This window comes from Camelus dromedarius, chromosome 11 (genome assembly GCF_036321535.1).
Source record: "Camelus dromedarius isolate mCamDro1 chromosome 11, mCamDro1.pat, whole genome shotgun sequence".
Lineage (NCBI taxonomy): Eukaryota > Metazoa > Chordata > Mammalia > Artiodactyla > Camelidae > Camelus > Camelus dromedarius.
Genome location: NC_087446.1, coordinates 55,686,017 through 55,707,080, shown reverse-complemented (window position 1 = coordinate 55,707,080; position 21,064 = coordinate 55,686,017). Strand labels below are relative to the sequence as shown.

At 52.1% G+C, this 21,064-nt stretch overlaps 1 protein-coding gene across 1 annotated transcript; it reads left to right on the top strand.

Moving 5' to 3' along the window:
- The first annotated feature begins 11,089 nt into the window (after positions 1 to 11,089).
- Positions 11,090 to 19,921, top strand: LOC105094607 (keratin, type II cytoskeletal 71). The gene is made up of 9 exons (XM_010986673.3): positions 11,090 to 11,601; positions 13,960 to 14,174; positions 14,650 to 14,710; positions 15,224 to 15,319; positions 15,676 to 15,840; positions 16,038 to 16,163; positions 17,352 to 17,572; positions 18,236 to 18,270; positions 19,078 to 19,921. Exons 1-9 carry the CDS (start codon positions 11,155 to 11,157, stop codon positions 19,287 to 19,289), a joined length of 1,578 nt encoding a protein of 525 aa, XP_010984975.2. The 5' UTR covers positions 11,090 to 11,154; the 3' UTR covers positions 19,290 to 19,921.
- Positions 19,922 to 21,064: the final 1,143 nt, after the last annotated feature.

Sequence of the window (21,064 nt, the reverse complement as noted above, 5' to 3'; positions counted from 1 at the left end):
AGAAGGAGGGGTGGGGCAGGGGAGTCGGGGTAGTTTCGTTCTGTGCTTCGGTGGAGTCAGCAGTGGTGCACAGGCTTACTTCCGGTGAGCCCGGAGACGTGCAACCAAGAGGTGACAGCTGCTCCTCTATGTTAAGCTCCCATTACATGCCAGGCTCCCTGTTTCCACTGCCTCTAATTCTCACCCAATCCTGCAAAGTAGACGCAATCAGCATCCTTGGGACAGATGAGAAGCCCCAGCCTCTGAGAGGCCGCAGAGCTTGCCCCCATCACTCACTGTGTGCCAGGGTCAGGAGTCGAGCCCAGGTAGGGCCGACTCCAGGGTTATGCGCTTTCCATGGCACACTCGTGCCTCTTTAACAAAGGGAATGTCAGATTCATGGTTCTTCTGATGAGGGTAGCTGACTTAGGTTGCCTTTCTGTTAGTGGGTATGTGGTTTCTCTTTGGGCCTCTCTCTGGGGCTGTGTCCTGTAGAAGCTTCTGATTCTCAATTCCTGTTGCCAGAAGCTGTGTTCAGTGAAGGGAGTTTAATCTGTCTCTGGTGGTACCGCCCAGTCCAGAAGTCCTAGCTCTTGTTGTAAATGTTTCTAAGAATGGCAACACCCAGTTCCTCCTTTGCTTGAGTGAAGAACTCTGAATTTCTGCTGTGTATTCAATAAACTGCCCTGGAGTAATGTCAGAGGTGCGATCCTGTCAATGTGTCAATCTCTCCCAATTGCCCAACCCCTGATTGTGATGTGCCCCACCCAGAACATGCGCACAAGCCTTTCGGGGAGCCAAGAGGCAGACCAGAGCATGGAGGCTGCTCTGGAGGTGATCTTAGCCTGATAGGAGAAATGGACAAGTATGCAAAGCCGCACACTCATACAAATCAGGGAAGGGCAGCCCAGTGCGGCAGTGCTGAGAAATGATGGAATGGAGAAGCTAAGCAAGGAAGGCTTCCTGGAGGGGGAGGCATTTAATCAAACAACTAGAAAGGTGGGCATATAGACTCCTGGAGTCAGAATTTAAATCATACCTCACAATGGGTTTGGGCACAGGTTTTGTGGGCTTGTTTTGGGGGGTGGAGGGAAGGTGGGAGGTCTCAGATTTTCTGAAGTTGGAAGTAGAGTTTGGCCAGCAGAATTCAGCCCTCTTGTCAGCTTTCTGATCAGTCTTATGGTAAGGGTGTGACCAGAGATACTTTCCCCTGCAGTCCTCAGGGCAATGAGGTGGGGTCTTGTAAGGGCAGGGCCTCTGGTCCCAAGCTGCCACCTCCATTGACCTCACTGTGCCTTTTAAGTATTAAGGTGTGAAATCTGTGTCCGTCAGGATATAATAAACCTCGGGAAGCACAAGATCCCAGGAGTATGGAGGGATTCCTGCCCAAATGCCTCCTTCTGATGTCACTGCTGTCATCACTGTAGGTACTAGGAATAGTGCCTCGGGGTCATGGGGGTTCCGTGGCTGCTCCACCACTAACCAGTCGCCTGTCATGCTCAGAGCGAACCAGTGCTTCTCAACCTTGTGGGTCATGGACCCTTTTGAGGTCTGATGAAAGCTACGGACTTTTCCTCCTGAAAAGTCTACAGAATTATGTCTGTCTGCATGTTCAGAAGTTCACAGACCCCTGAAGCCCATCTGTGGACCCCCTGGGTCTCGTACACCAGGACAAGCTACCCCTAAGGCCTTCCAAGCACTGATGCTCTGCCTTTCCCAAAAGACCAAATTCCTAGTGATCCAGTAAGAGGGGCTGGGGTGAGGGGGTGAGTGGGACCCATACCCTGAAATAATCTTTAGAGGAATCTGTGACCCATCAGTGGATGGTCTCCCCCAGGGTCCCAGTGCAGGCATCCCTTGACTGCTGGGCTTGAGGCCTGAGTGCTGCGCCCAGCCCCGGGTGCGTGGTGAGCAGCCCAGAGACTGCGGGATGTGCTTTGGGGGATGGAGGTTACATGTCCTGTGCTGGGGTGTTGAGGAGGGCAGAGGGCAGCCCCCTTTATGCAGCTTATCCGCCTGAGAGATGGGGAGTCTTTGTCATCTGGGGCTTAATTAGGATCCTGAGAATTGTGCAGGGTGCCTGTGCTCTTGCTTTAGGACTCAGCTTGGAGGTTCCTTTGAAGCCCAAGACAGAAATCATGGAGGTGGGACCAGTGGCGATCAACTTCAGGTCTGTGGGTCAGACTTCAGTGCACAGGGCAAAGAGACCGGAAGGAATGGGCACGTGTGGCAGTGTTGGTAGGAGAGCAGCCCAGGGCAGTGAGGGAGCCCCACACTGTCTACGAGGGTAAGCATCTGCTTCCCTTGCTCTGTGTAGACCTCCAGTGAAGATCCCTCTGGGAGCTGAGTCATCTGGCTGGATGATGCTCATGCCCATCTGGTTCTTGTGCATCCACTGCCATTCACATCTTTTGTTATTGGACAACTTTTACTCTTCCTTTGAGATTCTGTTCAGGTATTCACTCTACGTGGAAGATTTCCTGAACCCCCAGGCTGAGCTGAGTGCTTATCTTCTAGGATCTTGCAGTGCGCAATGTTCACCTCCACCGTAATACTTCCACAGGTGATTGGGATGATCTCTGTGTGTGACTGATTCCATCACTACCAGATTTGGGGGCCCCAAAGGCAAGGACTGCTCTTATTCTTTGCCGGGCTTAGCAATTTGTAAGCACATAAAAGAGCTTCATCAAACAGACACATGCAGAGCATGATGTTCCTAGAATCTTTCTATCCAGCACAAATGTGTTTAAAAGATTTTGGGGGGTTAAATCCATACATCTATGGCCATTTTGACAAGAATACCAAGACCATTCAATGGAGGAAAAAACAATCTCTTCAATAAATAGTCCTGGGACAAATGGATTTCCACATACAAAAGAATGAAGTTGGACTCCTATTTCACACCATATACAAAAATTAACTCAAATTGGATTAACAACCTAAATCTAAGAGCTAAAACCATAAAACTCTTAAAAGGAAATGTAGAGGTGAATCCTCATGATCTGGGATTTGGCAGTGGATTCTTAGATATGGCACCAAAAGCCCAGGAAACAAAAGAGAAAATGGAGAAACTAGATTTCATCAAAATTAAAGATCGCTGTACATCAAAGGGCATTGCCAAGAAAGCTGACAAGGTAACTTACAGAATGAGAGAAAGTATTTGCAAATCATATATCTGATTAGGGTCTAGTACCTAAAACACATAAATAACTCTTACAACTCAATAACAAAAAGACAGACAACCCAATTTTAAAATGAGCAGAGGAATTTAAGGGACCTTCCTTCAGAGAAGATACACAAAAGGTCGACAAGCAGACGAAAAGATGCTCAACGTGATTAGTCATCAGGGAAATGCAAATCCAGACCTCAAAGCGGTGCTGCTTCACGCCCATTAGGATGGCGGCAATAAAAAGATAATGGAAAATAAAAAGTGCTGGTGAGGTGTGGAGAAACTGGAACCTTCGTACAGGAGGGAATGTAAAATGGTTCAGCCACTGTGGAAAATGGTTGGGCAGTTCCTCTGAAAGTTAAACATAGAAATATCATATAACAGAGCAATTTTACTCCTAGGTCTATATCCAAAAGAGTTGAAAACAGGTGCTTAAACATATATATGTATGTGCATGTCCATAGCAGCACTGTTCACGATAGCCAAAAGTGGAAATAGCCTCTGTGGTCTGAACATGTGTGTCTCCCCAGAATTCATGTGTTAAAATCCCACCCCCAGAGATGATGGTATTAGGAGGTGGGGCCTTCGGGAGGCGCTTATGTCACGAGGGCGGATGCTAAAGAGAACTGGCAGTCACAATGTCTGTGCCCTGTCTCCTGGAACCTCCTCCGCTCTTTCCTGCCCCTCCTCCCTGCACCTCTCCTTCCGCCTTTGACCTTTCCATTTCCTGATCTTTGTGAACATTCCAAGCTTAGTTCCAAGCGTGGTACAGAGTAAGGCTTTAACTGACTCATCCATGTTCATTGGTAGAGAAGGTCACACTGAAACGGATGCTCTGAACTTGAGAAGTGACCTTGTCCATCCTCCTGCCTGTGGGAAGTGATAATCTTTCCGGCGCAGCTAAGTAGAACCTCTCCTGCTTTCATGGTCTCAGGGACGTTGAATGAGTGAATGAATTTGATTCTGTCAGTTGGTTTCCAGCTGGGAGTCACCACAACCCCCAAGGCTATTATTCTAAAAGAATATAATAAAAACAGGACAACTGACTCTTGCTAGTTGCCCCTAATGGAGAGGAATGGAGACATGGACGTCTGAAGGCCATAGCTAATCCAAGGTGGGGCCCAGCGTCAGGTGGACTGTCATCAGAAACCAGGGACTCTCGCATAGACACATGCTCATCCACTCAAGTGGATGGCCCAAGAAGAAGGCACTCAAAATACTTAACAACTGGTACAATCAGGCACGAACCCATCACAGTAGGTGTCAGCTACAGACAACCAGGACAGCTATACTAGTCCTTACCGGGTGGACACCATCCTGCTCACGTCTGTGTTCACAGTCACTGGCACACAGATGTGCACCCCCACATGGCCTCTGACACATGTGGGAGCACGTCTGTCTGCTGGCCAGCAGAACTCACAGTTCATACCACAAGCCCCAACCTCAGAGGGACCTGTTTGATAACTTTAGGCTGGAGGGATGCGCACAGCTCCTGGGCGATAGGGTTGTGTGCAGAAAGCTGCAGCTGACCCAGGCAGGGCTGAGGGGAGGTCTCTTAGCGGAGGGGTGTCTTGGTTTGTCTTTTTAAAGATATCTTTAATAAAGTTTTTTTTTTATTGAAGTGTAGTTGATTTACAATGTTGGTTTCAGGTGTATAGCAAAGTGATTCAGTTATACCTATACATACATACATATTTTTTTAGATTCTTTTCCATTATATGTTATTACAATAAATTGAATATAGTTCCCTGTGTTATATAGCAGGTCCTTGTTGCTTATCTATTTCATATATAGTAATGTGTATCTGCTAATCTCCAATGCCTAATTTATCCCTCCCCACAATTCCCCTTTGGTAACCATAGTTTGTTTTCTATGTCCATGAGTCTGTTTTTGGCTTGTAAACAGAATTTGTATCATTTTTTTAAGATTCCACATATAAATGAGATCATATGATATTTGTCTTTCTCGGTCAGACTTCATTCAGCATGATAACCTCTAGGTCCATCCATGTTGCTGCAAATGGCATTATTTCCTTCTTTTTTATGGCTGAGTAATATTCCATTGAATATATATATCACATCTTCTTTATCCATTCATCTATCAACGGACATTTAGGTTGCTTCCATGCCATGGCTATTGTAAATAGAGCTGCTGTTAACACTGGGTGCATGTGCCTTTTTGAATTATAGTTTTCTCTGGACATATGCTTAGGAGTGGGGTTGCTGGATCATATGGTAAGTCTATCTTTAGTTTTTTAAGGAACCTCCATACTGTCCTCCACAGTGGCTGCACCAGTTTACATTCACACCAACAGTGTAGGAGGGTTCGGTTTTTTGGTTTGTCTTAAAGAAAAGAACAAGTCTGGGACACCAGCCCAGAGCATGTCATCAGGGAAAAGCATGATGCATGTGAGAAACATGCAATGGTCTTACGAGCACTCCTCACCCAAGCCCTGAAATTGCCTTCAATTGAGCAATTGTCTTCAAAAGAGCAAAGCAGGCTGTGAAGGGGAGTGGGGGTCAGATCCGCTGGCTGGAGGGCCTGGGGCAGGAAGAATAGTGTGGGAAGAGCAAGTCTGTGCTGGGGAGCTCAGTTTTCTACCCTGTGGTTCAGGTGTCGGAGGGAATGGGAACCGGGCTGTGGGAGGCTAGAGTCGGCTGTGTACACCTGGAACAGGGCAGGCACCTGCACTGGACATTCACACACAAGAAAGCCAGGACCGGGTGGAGGCTGAGGATGCAGATTGCAGTCAGGCTGCCTGGGTTGGACTCTGGTTCAAATCCTGGTTCCGCTGCTCACTAGCTGAATGAATGCGAGTAAGTTACTTAACTTCCTTGTGCCTCAATATCTTCATCTGTAAAATGGGGATAATAACAGTACCTGCCTCACAGGGCTGTTGTGAGGATTAAATGAGTTCATATATGTGTAGTGCTCAGAGCAGTGCCTGGCAGAGCTCGCACTGTGTGTTAGCTGTTATTATTATTATTATTACTGTTATTATCACTATTATTATTTACCAGGTGCCTTCCATTCACCTCAGGGAGTAGGTGGAGTGGATGTTAGTACCCTCCTTCTTAGAGATGTGGAAACAGAGGCTTAGGAAGTTGGGAGACCTGCCCATGGTCACACGGCAGGACCGGAACCTGGGTCCTCAGAGTCCCAAGTCCACATACTTCGCCAGAGGCTTGGGGTGGGGCTAGAGGAAGGAGATGGCTTGCAAAGCTCAAAGGGGATGGTCCTGGCCAAGGAGCTGAGCGAGGAGAAAATGAGGGGGATGGGGCTACCCTGGCAGCCAAACGGCAGGATGGGAGAAGAGCCGAGTGGCCGGCAAGACAGCCTTCCTCCCACCTTTATATCCCAGCTCCTCTGGTGAGGTCACCTTTGGCCTTGCCAGCTGCAAACCTGCTGACAGCTGTCCTTCCCCCGATGCGTAGCTTTGATTGTGGCCAAGTCCCCCTAGGAACTGCGCACCGTCCAGCTGGCTTGGGGATACGTGCCCTGCCCGCCCGAAATTACAGGAGGATGTAGGGGGATGAGGAGGGGGACTTGTGGGGGATTCACAGACAACAGGCTCATTTCCTGGGTCCATCTGCTGAGGAGGGCTGGCTGGGCCTGAGCTGATGTCATCCAAACAGACTAGCTCATTCTCTCTAATTTTGAAGACAATTACTTACTCAGAGAACCACCTGCCCTTCTCTCCGTGCCTGCAGCCTCTCTGCATGACCTCTCACTCCCAACTCCTACCCACATGGCAGCTAGATTCCGCTTCCTCAAACATGTATCACTCAGGCTCTGTCTGGCTCCAGAGTCCTCAATGGCTCCCTATTGCTCTCCCTGTCATATGTGCAGCTTGGGATCTAGGATCCCTCTACCCCTTTACTCATAATTACTCCACCCTGAAGGGTCTTTTCCTCACAGATGCCCTTCCTCCTGCCAGCCTGGGCTGCTTTCACCATTCCTCACTGCCAGTCTACCCAAGTCTTTTTCACTTTAAAGACTGGAATCCAAACCCCCTCCTCCAGGCAGCCCTTGTGGATTCAATGTCCCTGGTCTTGCCTCTCCTTTGTGCGTTCCCTTTGCCTCTCACCCAGCAATTACTCTCGGGTTGTACCAGATTTTCTCACCCTTCCCTCTCTGAGACCTCCTCTGGAGACTTATCAGACCCCAGAACAATGAGAAGGGGGAGTCAGTGGGTCCTGTTGGAGGCCGTGGAGCCACACAAACGTGCCAAACTGATCATTGTCCAGAAGTAAACACAAAACTACAAAGAAAGCGACAGATTGTGTAAATGGAATAAAACATTTTGGCCATAAAACCAAGGGCCATACAAATGTAATTTATTTGACAAGGAATTTAAATTTTCCTTGAATCTTCAAGCTTGATATTCCTGATAACTTGAGGATGTGATTCTCTGATCTGACACACTTCGTCCCACCAATTCACAGGTGGGTTAAACTGCAGCTCAGAGATGCCCGTACCTGGCCAAGCATCGCTCAGAATCGGATTCCCACCTCAAAAAGGTGGGCGACCCTGGTACTGTGGAGGGCGTCAGGGAAGATGAAGCTGGAATGTGGGACGTTGTAGATCACACCTTCTGAGAGGTCTCCCAAAGCTGGGGGCTCTGTTTCCTCCTGCCCGTATGTCTCCCCAGGTCTCAGTTAAAGTGAGGGCAGGGCCTTTGGAACCTTGGTGACCTGCCACCCTGTCCTGGTTTTCTTCAATCCCTCCCTTCCTCCCTCTTTTCCTCCAGGAAAAACACAAGCACCCCAGGAGCCCCACCTGGGCCCACCCTTCCTGTGGGTGGCCCAGAAGGCCTCTCCTTCCTCTGCTACCATTATCCTCATCAACAACATTGGGTGTTTCATTCCTAATGGTCACTGTCTAATTACCTAGTTTATGCTAAGGTGTTAATGACTTGTTCATAGCTTGATGAGAGGTTTTTCCCAAGGATACCTGTGTTTGGACAGATCCAGAAAGCTCTCTGAGGGCAGAATAATTTGTCTTGCCTCCCTCAGCACTTGGTGGGGGTTCAGTGAGTTTTTGATAAAAGGATCAATTCCAACCCACTTCATGTTTGAAAAGGGCTTCCTGCCGAGTCTTGTATGTGGGAAGTACTTAATAGACAGTGTCTATTAGTGTTTCGAATGGTGAATTTTCCATGATCATAGGTGGTCTGAGTGGAGACATTCCTTGAGCTTGGGACCTCTGGGAACACCAGCCTCTCCTGGTCCCCCAACAGCAGGTGTCACTGTATGGGACTGATCTAGACACCCTCTGCCAGAGGAGAGGAAGGAGGGAGAGGAGAGGACAGGCCGATTCCTAAATTCTACTTTATGCTCTCCTTTTGGTCATTGATAACATTTATGGAACACTGAATATGTACCAGGAACTTACCAAGGCTTTACACGAATTAACACCCGTAATCGTCACAGCTACCCCACGTGGAGATATTATCCCAGTTAGAATTGGGAAGCTGAGGCTTAAAGAGGTTACGCACCACTGGGTGGTGGAATTCAGACCCTTAGAACCAGCTCCCGGAGCCTGGGTTCCTGCCTGGTGCCATTCGAGGTGGATGCAGACCCAGGAGCTTCCCCAAAAGGCACCAGCCCTGCCGTTTCGCTGCTGCTCCAACAACTGTCAGTCCTCTCGCACCTGGGAAGGGATGTCCAGAGGCTGGTCATGGGCCCTGAGGGAAGCTATGGAAGGAGGAGTCGAGTGGGGGACATGGAACCCTCACCCAGGCCCCTGGCCCTAGGGAACATGGCTGCCTCCACACAGGTGTCAGTGGACAGAGGGGTTCAGGGCACCGGGAGGACATGGGGCTAAGTCCACGGTTTAAGCAGGATGTTGAAAGAGCAGAAGAATTTGGGTCAGAAGAGACGGGATGAGAAGGTGCTCTAGGCTGAGTAATAATATTTTGGCAAAATTTTGGAGGTATTTGAAGATGAGGCCCATGGGTGACCTGGCCTTGGCCGGAGTAAGGCGCACATCAAACACACAGCCAGCAAAGCCATCGAGGGGACCATGTGAGGACAGGGTTCTACGAGCTGTGACAGCCTTTGGTGCTATAGCACAAGCTCCTGTGTCCCCGGCACTGGGCACAATGACTGGCACACAGTAAGTGCTCCCAGAGGTTTACGGAGGGAGAAGGGGAGGGAGGGAGGCATGCAGTAGGTGGAGGCTGATCTGGGACCCTTCCACTCTCCCCACAAAGGAAGCTGAGATGACATGTGACGCAGCCTTCAGAGGAAGCTCGTGGGAGCTGCCCACAGAGTCACATGCCAAGAACACACTAGGGGCTGGGGGAGATGGGAGAGTCAGACCGGGGAAATGATGACCTGGGAAGACCTCCGGGAAGAGGGCAGGACAGGGGAGCAGCAGAGCAAGAAGGAGACAGGGAGAATGGACGGAAGATGGAGAGGAGGGATGAGGCTGGATGGAGACAGGAGAGGGGAGAGAGAGAAGTGAGGGAAAGAAATGCTGGTGAATCAAAACGGCAGGGGGAAGGCTGGGGAGGAGCGCAGGGGAGGGGGAAGGAAGGGATTCCAGGTTAACCCCCTAAACAAAGTGAGAGAGGACATACCAGCCTGGCCCCAGATTCCCCTCCATCCTGTGGTCACACTCAACCCACCCACAGGGCCCCAGCAGAGATCTCTGGGCAACGGCAGTCTCTAGGAGGAGAGCTGGCCGTGGGCAGAACAGGGGCCACAGCAGCAGCGGCAATCATCAGGGAGCACTGGGGTCCACTGCGGGAGCCAGTGACCCAGCAGGGAGGGGACGGCAGGCAGTCTGGGAAGGGATCACAGGACTGTTTGGAGCAGGAGGCACCGTGCTCACCAGGCCACCCTTCTTGGCCTGACCTGCACTCCTGGGGAGGCCCCAGCCTGCCTGAGTTCTTGGCTTGCCTGGGTCCACAGGGATGTGATGAGTCCAGTCTCATCTTCTAAAGACACAGCTTTATTCAAACTCTAAACAGGTAGTTCCTGTCCTCAAGTTGCTCCTGGTCTTATTAGCAAACACACATTGGAGGAAAGACAGAAAGAATGACATGGACCCCCTAGGCGGCTTCACCTGAAACCCCAGGCCCTGGGTGAGCCCCTCTCTGCTGTATCTGCACCTCCTCCCAGTTGACTCCGGGAATTTCTCAGCTACCTGCCCAACTCCGTCCTCCTCTTCTCTTCTTCATTCTGGCCAGTGCTAGCAGGGTTGGATGTCACTTGTCCCTTGAGTAGCCTCTAGCCTGCCTTAGAATGGGAATTGGGAAGAGATAAAGTTTGGCGATCCCACTTCCTGGAGAACTTGCAGAAGCACCAAGGTCCCCTGTGTCCTCAGCTGGCTCTCACCTGGGATGCTTATGACCCAGGGAGAGAGAGGGCCACTCCATCCCTAATTGCCACCCCAAGAGGGCTGCTGTCCTCTGTGGGTTAGGAGAAGAGGCCAGCAGTGGGGTGTGTCTCCAGGAGGCCTGGGGGAGGGGTGAGCAGCTGAATGAATGGCCCTTCTCCAGGAGACAGGAAGACACAGCTGTGGCTGCAGCCCTCACACACTCTACCCAGCAGCCGGCCCTGTCCAGGGCAGTTCATCCTCTCCTGGACACCCAAGAGGAAGCCCACAACCGAGAGAAGTTTCATCAGGAGAGGGATGGTGACAAGCCAGTGACATCCCCCTGGAGAGGCTGGGGCCTGGGGCAAATTACCCTGTAACAGCAGGTTAATTAATTAGATAAGACCCAAATTACATGAGCAAGGCTTGCAAGGCCAGCAATTTGAAGGTTTCGTGTTGTCTCAGAGGTGGGGAGGCTTGATCTCTGGCTCAGCACAGAGAAAATGACTTCTTGCTCCCAGGCAAGCCAAACCCACGAATTAAGCTCTTGACTGGCCAGCCACGAGCCCCAGTGCCCAGCACATATAAAGGAGGGCACCTGCCAGTCCTCACTGCAACCTGCAGAACCGTGTGGGAGTTTGCCTTCGTCCCTCCTGCGTCTGAGCTCCGTCTCCACTGGAAGCATGAGCCGCCAATTCACCTGCAAGTCGGGAGCTGCTGCCAAGGGGGGCTTCAGCGGCTGCTCGGCTGTGCTCTCGGGGGGCAGCTCGTCCTCCTACAGGGTAGGGGGCAAAGGGCTCAGCGGGGGCTTCGGAAGCCGGAGCCTGTACAACCTGGGCGGCGTCCGGAGCATCACCCTCAACCTGGCCAGCGGCAGCGGGAAGAGCGGAGGGTATGGATTTGGCCGGGGCCGGGCCAGCGGCTTTGCTGGCAGCATGTTTGGCAGTGTGGCCCTGGGACCTGTGTGCCCGACTGTGTGCCCGCCTGGAGGCATCCACCAGGTCACCGTCAATGAGAGCCTCCTGGCCCCGCTCAACGTGGAGCTGGACCCCGAGATCCAGAAAGTGCGGGCGCAGGAGCGGGAGCAGATCAAGGCTCTGAACAACAAGTTCGCCTCCTTCATCGATAAGGTGGGTCTGCTAGGACCTGGGGGAACTGTGGACAGCCCTTCTCTTTTCTTCTTGAACACAAACTTTTGTTGCAGCAGAAGGGATTGGGTTAGAAATGAGGAGGCACTTACGGTGGACAAGGCAGATACTTTCTATCCTCAGAGTGACTTATGTAAGATTCCCTGTGTAGTCTTTCTTGTGAGAAGACAGAGGTAGGTCAGTTTCTACTGGCAGGAGCTCCAAAGAGAAGGCCCCTGCTTCTTACTCTTGAGGGCTGGCTTGCCGCCATAGCTAAGCTGGGGCCCATGCAGGCTGGCTACAGAAAAAGCCAGCCACGGGGATCTGTTCCAGAGTGACCAGGGAAGCTGTCCTCCTCCCATATGTTGCAGGCTGATCTTGTCCACTTGTCATTTGACTGCTGGATTGGAAGCATCAGTGTATGGTCTTCATGGGTGGCTTGGCCACTGGCATTAGTTCTGTTCAGCTAAGGACTCCCACGAGAGGCGGAACAGTGTGATGGAGAAGAGGTCTCCACAGTGCCCCAAAGTCAGACCTGCCTTTGACTGCGGCCCCATCACTTACCAGCTGTGTGACTCTGGTAGCTAAGCTGGCCACATACCAAGCTGTGTGATTGTGGGGAGAGGCATTCATCCCGTGTGTGCCCGTGTTTCCTCATATCTACAGTGGAGATAATAATCTACCTCTAGGGGTCATTGTCAGGTTCATGAAAGGAAATGCATATGAAGATCTTGGCATAACACCTGACACAGGCTAAGTACTCCTCAGACGGCAGTCATTGTGATTATCATTTTTATCTCTGAGAGCTAGGGGAGGGGTGTTGAGAAGGAGAGGAATCAAAGGTCTGGAAGAGGTCTCACAGGTTCTTGACTTTCGGTGATAAGAAATAATTGCTCTCATTTTGCGGGTCAGCAAAAGAGTGGAGGTAATGCCGTGCCCAAGGTCATCTCGTAGGGAAGGGCAGGTGAGGTTGGACACTCAGCCTCCTGCTTCCAGACCCAGTACTGGGGACTGGAAAGCTACGCTGACTACATGACAGTCAGGCACCAAGAATGGGTCAGCCCAGGACATGGCTTATTTTGAGATGGTCAGTGGCCGTCAGACCCCCGCCCCCCAGCTCCAGACTCCTGCTCAGAGGATTCCCTGCTGGCCCTGAACGGTCTCTGCAGCCTCTTACCTCTAAGCTTTTTCACATCTAGAAGATCACAGTGTTCTGAGGTTTGGAGTCTGGAAGGATAGGAGAGAACTGACCTTTGGCTGGGCTGGTCGAACCTTATTAAGAAGTAAAGTCTGGAGACATGGAAAGAAAGACAAACAAGAAGACAATCACTTCTGTGGAAACGGTGGTCTGCCTTGGGTGGGGGGAAGCAGGCTCAAAGGCCTGGAGAGTTCCCAAATAATTTTAGTCTCTAGAGGAGGACAATCCCATAAACCGAGGCAGCCAGAGAAGATGGGTGCATCCTGTCTGCATCTGGATGTGGAGTCCTAATGTGTACTGCGGTGTCCTGGGTGCAGGGTTTTCTCTGTGGTCAATGCTAAGTCTTATGGACAGACATGGAAAAAGTCAGGACTGGTTAAACCAAACCTAATGCTAGTTGATCTCCTGGAGGCAGGCTGTTTGGTGGTCAATCCCATCTCAACACTGAATCCCAGACAGGTTTTTGATGTCTTGTGTTTTAACTTTAAGGAAAACAACCTTATTTAAACAGTAGCTGTGCCCATGGAGGATTAAGGGAAATCATATTTTTAAATTGACAACCCCCCAATCAAAGATCTACCCTCTCTAGTGAGTTTCCTGGCCCAGTGAGGGAAGGAAACTTCCCTTGCTCTAGGGAAGATGGTTCTGAGGAGAAGGACTAGGAAAGAAGGAAGAGGCCATAGCAAAGATGGACTTGGGGCCCAATGCAGGAATTTAGGATACTCAGAAGCTCTTGAACTATTGAGCCTGGCTGAGCTTGAGATGTTATAAAATGAAGAGCAGACTCCCTCCTTCAGAATGGTCAGCCTTTCCAAAGATGGACCCAGCCCGACTCTGCCCTGGCATTTTCAGGCCCACTCCTGACCTGGGCTGGTTTGGTCATGGTGGGTTCCAAGTGACCAGATGCATGGGTGATGGAGATACACGTCTGGGTTTAGTTCTGACCTCCACCAATTATTAAACCGTTGAACCTTGGAAAGAGGCTCAACTTCTCTCTGCCTCAGTTTCCTTTCCATGAAGCAGGATTAACAATTTGCCCACCTCAGGTGGCTGTTGTGAGGGGTAAAGGAGAAGACACGGAGAGAACTCTTTGCCCAGCCCCCAGGGAGTGACAGGTGTGACTGTTTCCGTGGGGCTCAGCACTGATGGTTGTTGGGTTCCAGGTGCGGTTCCTGGAGCAGCAGAACCAGGTTCTGGAGACCAAGTGGGAGCTGCTGCAGCAGCTGGACCTGAACAACTGCAAGAACAACCTGGAGCCCATCCTCGAGAGCTACATCGGCAACCTGCGGAAGCAGCTGGAGGCGCTGTCCGGGGACAGGGTGAGGCTGGACTCGGAGCTGAGGAGCGTGCGGGACGTGGTGGAGGACTACAAGAAGAGGTGAGCGGGGACCCCCTGTAACTGCATGACTGCCCTGTGCCTCTGAGCTCATCTTGCAGGAGTGGGCCCCTTGGGGCACCGGAAGCTCCCCCAGTTTAAAGTTTTTGGAGGTGGGGGCAGTGTTCCTCATACCAAGCCGAATCATCACCCCCCCCCCCAAAACACTGGAACTTGCTCCCTGCTCCTACAGCCTGGCACTTGGGACAAATGTGAGATTTCCCACAGGACATTTGCACCACATGCTCCTTCCTCATTTTTGAGGCTGGATCTTTTACAGTCTCCTTCCAAATTTGATGATCACATCCCTTCCTCCTGGAAGTCTTCCTTGCCTGGTTGGCCCCACTGGCCTTGGACTCTGCAGCCCCTCAGCACCTGTGCCCTCTGACAGACACACTGCCCTTGCTCAGGGTCTTCCTGGGCAAACGAGAGTTCCCAGTGAGATGTATTAACTGACCGAGTCCCAATATTCCCACAGGTACGAGGAAGAAATCAACAGGCGGACGGCTGCAGAGAACGAGTTTGTGCTGCTCAAGAAGGTGAGGGGTAGGCAGGCCCTGGTCTGGGGCTGGTCCAGGACCAGGAGGAGCTGAGCCTGCTGGCGTGCTCTCCTCTCAAAGAAGGTGACCCGATCCAGAAATAGCAAGAGGAAGGCAGGGGAAGACCACAATGTAGGACTATCCAGGGAAGGGACTAAAATGGCAGAGAGGATAAAGGCATCCTTGAGAATTTAATAAGAATGGGGTTGACTGCAGTGAGGAACAACAGAGGAGGACACACAGGGGCTTCCTCTGCAGCCTTGGAGCCTTGCTCGGATGTCATAGGGATGACTGACAGCTTCCCTTCCTTAGAGGGGGACCCGTCCCTGCTGCGGAGGGAGCCCATTCTTAGGATGGGGCAGGGCTGGGGCTTTTGCTCTGTCCTCCCCTTTTCCATGAGCTTCCCAAAGAGAAGAGGTGGCTATTTCCCCATTCAGGGGACCCAGGTTGGGGTGCATGTTGCCTTCTTGGCTGCACCAGCAGTGATCTGGGGATGGCGGGGGCATCTTTCAGGACGTGGATGCGGCTTATGCCAATAAGGTGGAGCTGCAGGCCAAGGTGGACTCCATGGACCAGGAGATCAAATTCTTCAAGTGTCTCTATGAAGCTGTAAGTCTGTCCCTCCACCCATCCCTCTGAGGGTGGTCAGTGGGGAAAATTCTATTCTGGGGCTGGGAGGGTCACCCGGTACCTCAGGGAGGCTTACCTGCTCAGCTGTTCATCTCCATTTCGACCCTGAGAGGCTCCTCATCTCCACCCTCTGGGTGAGAAGGAAATGGCCCAGGTCCTGGCTTTATGGTGATGGAAATCTGTCTGGGGCCCAGAAGGAACTGACTTTGCTCAGGGAGCAACAGCCTTGGTTTGGAGCCTCTAAATTGGCACCACCAGGATTTGCTCACCTTGCTTGGGGGAGGTTGCAGGCCTCTGACAGTCAAGTCCCAAGACCGTCCCTGTTTCCCCTGTAGGAGATCGCTCAGATCCAGTCCCACATCAGCGACATGTCTGTCATCCTGTCCATGGACAACAACCGGGACCTGAACCTGGACAGCATCATTGATGAGGTCCGTGCCCAGTACGAGGAGATCGCCCTGAAGAGCAAGGCCGAGGCCGAGGCGCTGTACCAGACCAAGGTGGGCTGGACTAAAGGCCTGCCAGGAAGGGTGGCGACCTCAGCTGGCATGAGGGATGGTGCTGATCATTCCCAGAGTGGAGGCAGTGTCCAGTTACATGTCCAGCGTGGCCTGCCCGCATGGCATCACCAGCCCCGAGCCACCATGCATGCCCACCACATGGGACCCATCCATGACTCTGTGCTTTGGGTCTCCAGTTCCAGGAGCTGCAGCTGGCGGCCGGCCGGCATGGGGACGACCTCAAAAACACCAAGAACGAGATCTCGGAGCTCACTCGGCTCATCCAGAGGATCCGCTCAGAGATTGAGAATGTGAAGAAGCAGGTGAGGTGACCAACTGCCCGTGGCCTCGGGCAGGCAGGCACAAGTGGAGAGGGGAGGGGCGGGCCGAGGACGTCAGCCTCCCAGATCTCTGCCCATGAGAGGAAAGGAGCCAAAGGGATCACTGTATCAAACCCTTATAGCAAGGGTCCCTGGGGCACCTCATCCGCTGTTCACCCCAAGGATCTCTGCTTTGAAGCCCCCTCCCCCAGAAAGCCTTCTCTCATCACCCAGAGTGAGCTAGGACCACATCCCTCTGCCCTTGCTGACACGATCAATGTGCTCTCCCAGCACCCATGCCTCCCCTGCACTTGTCACGCTTCTGTAACTGCCCAGCACCTGCCTTTCCTTCTTCCACTGGACTGGAGGGAGGCAGGGAGCTGGCTGATTTTCTCCCATTGTTTTCCCAGCATCTAGTACAGGGTCTGGCACATACTAGCTGCTTAATAAACATTTTCTGATTAAATTGTTACAGAGAAGGAAACTGAGGCTCAGAGAGGTTGAGTGGGTTGCATAGCAATAAGTGGCAGAGTGTGATCTGAACCAAGGTCTCTTAGCTCCCAGTCCAGTGCTTTTTCCACTCTCCCATGGGTTTTAACTCTCCATAGCTCTGGGACCTTGGGCAAGTTACTTGTCCCTACTGCATTGGGTGTTGTTAGGACTGGATGAGCTAAGGTATATAAAGGGCATGTGTAGGGCTGAGCACAGTGTCAGGTGTATGGTAAGCACTTGGGAAATAATAGTTGGTCCTAGAGAATCGCCTTCCCGGTGCCCTTGTCTGTGGTCCCAAGCATCGGGGCAGTCCCTGTCATGCCTGTGACACCGTATCCCAGTGATCTCTCCTCCTAGGCTTTAAACAGCTCAAGAGCAGAAGGTCAAGTTTACTTTTCCTCATTTTGTGCCCTTAGCACAAGGTGGCCAGGTAAATGAATTTGTAATGAACTAAAGTGGTGCTAAGCTGACCATCATCTCAGGAGGGCAGGATGTACTACTGTTCATCACCACCAAAGTCGAAACCCAAGGGAGTGGAGATAAAGCTAAGGAAGGGGCTCCAATCTAGAAGAGGATCAGGGGGTCGGAACGGTGGAGGTGGGCATCTCTGCCCCAGAATTTCAAAGAATGAGTAGGATTTGGATGTGCATGACTCCAATGAGCCCTTCCAGTTTCCAACTTCTCCAATTCCCCATTTAGGCTTCCAATCTGGAGACGGCCATTGCTGACGCTGAGCAGCGGGGGGACAATGCCCTGAAGGATGCCCGGGCTAAGCTGGATGAGCTGGAGGCTGCCCTGCACCAGGGCAAGGAGGAGCTGGCTCGGATGCTGCGCGAGTACCAGGAGCTCATGAGCCTGAAGCTGGCCCTGGACATGGAGATCGCCACCTACCGCAAGCTGCTGGAGAGCGAGGAGTGCCGGTGAGGGGGGAAGCTCTGGCAGGAAGGCTCCAAGGGTTTGGGAAGGATCAAAACTCATCAGAAAAGAAGAGTTTTAGGGAAGAGAATGAGTAATGAAGCTAGAAATAATAACAGTAATTAATAATACCTACCCAGCTGTGAGTGCTTACTTCATACCAGGCAGTGTGCTATGTGGATTGGCTCATTTATTCCTCATGACTTCCCTGTGTGGACCTGGACACATTCTCACCCTCCACTCCTCCATCTCTCCCCGCCCCAGAAAAACCCATTACTATATTAGGCCTTTTTGTCCTATCTTCCTTACCTGTCCAGGTACAAGATGAGCTTGTTGGAGATGTCCCAGAGAAGCCACTCCAACTCCCCAATGTTCTAGGAAGAAGGAAGGGCTCAGTGGCTGGGCCTGACCCTTGGGAGGTGTACATGCCACCCCCACATGTGCTCCTAGGAGAACAACTGTTTTACTTCAATTATTGCCTGGTTACCCCAAAGATTCAGGGGGCCCCACAGTTTCTCAGGCTCTGCTTGTGCCAAAGAAGCCCTGAAATTTTCATGGGTTCCCACTGAGTTCAGAAACCCACTTAGGCTGGTGGGGGCACTCGCTTTGAGGTTAATAGACTGTGGGTTGGATAACTGTTTGCTCTTATTTTATTTCTCCCCTAACAGGATGTCAGGAGAATTTCCCTCCCCCGTCAGCATCTGTAAGTACTTGTACGCTTGGACCTAAAACTGTGGAATCTGTGGACCGTAGAGGGCCTTAGTTACACCTTGTGTGTGTAGATGAGCAATCTAAGGACCAGAGAGGGAAAAACTTTGCCTGAGATCACACAGCCAGATGGCAGAGGCATGGCCAGCAATCAGGCCTCCTGATTCTCAACCCAGGGCTCCTTCCCCCTTATGACTCGGTCTCCCTGTTTCCAGGGGATGGCAGCCACAAGCATATTATCTTGGGGATGGGAAATCAAAGGGCACGGTGCAAGAAAAGAGCATGGGTGTGTGTGAGGCTTGGGGAACCAGACCTGTGATCAGACCTGGGCTGGGGAATTAATGAATGGGGTACCTCGGAGGTCAAGTTGACAGTGTTAGCTCTCTGGGTATCTCAGCAAGGCTAAGAATTCAATCAGAGCTTCTGAAAGATGCCATCTGTAGAACAGCTGGCAGGACGGAGAGGTCGGACGGTGGGAAGTTTAGAAAAAAAAAGGCTAATAGAAGAGGAAGGAGTGTCCAGCATGACAGGCAGGTCTATCGGTACCTGGACCAAAGAGATGGACTTCTGCGAGTTAAGAATGAGCTAGATTGGGTACAAGCTGGGCAAGGCAAGGGCAGGGCGTGGGGGAAGCTGTCTCCGAGATATTTTCCCCAATGGGGAGGGGCTTGGCTATGACCAGATCCCCCATCCAACCCACTGTTTCAAGAAGAGCCCCATCTTTCCAAGGGGCAAGGTGGCCTCCTCTGGCCCTGCCCCCTGCTCTGCCTGTGGGGAGCTGACCCTGCTCTCTCCCCTGCAGCCATCATCAGCAGCACCAGCGGCAGCGCTGGCTACGGCTTCCGGCCCAGCTCGGTCAGCGGAGGCTACGTGGCCAACAGCAGCAGCTGCATCTCCGGAGTGTGCAGTGTCCGCGGTGGGGAGGGCCGGAGCCGGAGCAGCACCAGCGACTCCAAGGATGCCCTGGGGAAGGGCTCCAGCCTGAGCGCCCCCTCCAAGAAGGCCAGTCGGTAGAGAGGGCTGCCCCATGCCCCTCCGCCATCCCTGTGTCCCGCATCTGGCTCCCCCAGCCACTGTCAGCCCTACCCCAACCCTGCCAGCCCTGCTCTTGTACCTCTGGTGCTGGACTTGGCCACCCACTCCTCCCAACCTGTGTCTTCCCCAGCCTGGATGGGTGTGGACGACTAAGCTTGGTGAAATTCCTCCCTGCACCCGCTGGTGTTTGCCTCCTTGGCTGTGGTCCCCTAGCCATGCCACCAGAGCAGCCCCTGGCTCCCAGCCTTCTGTCCTCTGCACAGCTTCTGGCTCAGTTGCTAATTACTCTGTCTGGCTCCATGGATCTCAGACCGAGACCCCCTTTCACACTGGGGCGTTTGTCCCAGCTCCTGCCCTGTGAGGGGAGCTGGTTCTGTGTTCAGGAAAAAGAGGGCTGGAGGGTAAATGACCAGGCGAGGCCATCCGCACCCCACCCTGGCTGTCTCACGGCTCATTCTGAGCGGACCAAGTGCAACCCAGGGTCTCTTTCTCCCCTCTCCTGCTTCCACAAGCAGAGAAGAGGAGGCCCGTTCCTTTCTCCTTTCTTCTTAAAGGCCCTCCCACTGCATCCTCAATAAACAGCAGAGTCTGATGGCTTGGTCTCTGAGTAATCAAGGTGTGCACGTGTACCTCAGTTCAGCTGCTCACATGAGCAGGTATCACACAGCCACCCGGACACACACAGAACAGCGCTGCGTGTCGCCTGTGCACCCCATATTTCAAGGGTAATCTTCTCTGTAAGGCAGAAAAAGAAGCTTTCAGAGCACACACGGCAGAGGGGCTGCGAGTACCATTGGGGCTGCAGGGAGATGAAGTGCGGAGCAGAGTTTGAGAAGAGGGATGGAGAAAGGGTGGGGAGAGAGGAAAGGAAAAGCATGGAGAGGTGTGTGTGAGGTCTCGTTTGTGACTTTCAACAGAAGTGTTACCTGTGTCCACTGGCAGAAGGGGTCCTGCTCCCAACAGGAACCCTGGCCTCTTTATAAGAACTAGATCTTTCCTAGAGGAAAGGTAGGGGCTTGATGGACAGGTGTCTGCATTTATTCCACTTGCTCATCACTTTCACAGATCTGGCCTCCTTGGGGGGTCACCCCAGATGGGTGGAGCTATGGGGGACCCCATACACTGGACCCTTCTGCTAGAAAATCTAAGGGAACAACTTCTTGGAACCTGAGGCTAGACTGAGGAGGAGTGAGTTGGGGGTGGGGCAGGCTGTGAAATTTAGTGATGATGCAGTTAGCCAGTCCTGCCCTGTGGTGAGGAGAGGTGTGAGGACAGATGGACAGATTCCCCAGCAACCAGCCGTGAGCCAGCAAACCTCAGCCAGGAAGTCCTTGGAGGCCCGAGGGGTTTCCAGCGATGGAGGTGGAGGGGCAGCCACTATGTTACATGAATCCATGTGGTCATTGGATTGTGGTTGCCAAGAGCAGTGGTTCTTTACATCAGTTGAAAAATAACCTGGAAACTTCAAAACATACTGATACCTGAGCCTCTTCTCCAAGCTGATTAAGTCAGGCTACTGGGGTGGGGCCCACGTTTCATTGGTATCTTCTGAAGGCTAGTGAAGGAATTCTAAGGAGCCACTGGCCTAGAGTGTGGATCCAGGATCCAGAGGGGAGGAAGGGCTGATGGATTAGTAATGCCTGCCATGGCCACGGGTGGAGGGAGTGGTGGCACACGATTCCCTCTCTTGTTGGTGCCCACATGTGGCTTTGCAGTTACCAAGTACATTCACACCCATTGTCTAAACAGTGCTG

What these genes read in the sequence shown, in the direction of transcription:
- LOC105094607 (XM_010986673.3), top strand. Translation starts at nt 11,155, where the DNA reads ATGAGCCGCCAATTCACCTGCAAGTCGGGAGCTGCTGCCAAGGGGGGC. An exon ending in TCAAGTGTCTCTATGAAGCT is followed by an intron (nt 15,320 to 15,675) that starts GTAAGTCTGTCC and finishes TTTCCCCTGTAG; the next exon opens with GAGATCGCTCAGATCCAGTC. An exon ending in TCCCTCCCCCGTCAGCATCT is followed by an intron (nt 18,271 to 19,077) that starts GTAAGTACTTGT and finishes TCTCCCCTGCAG; the next exon opens with CCATCATCAGCAGCACCAGC.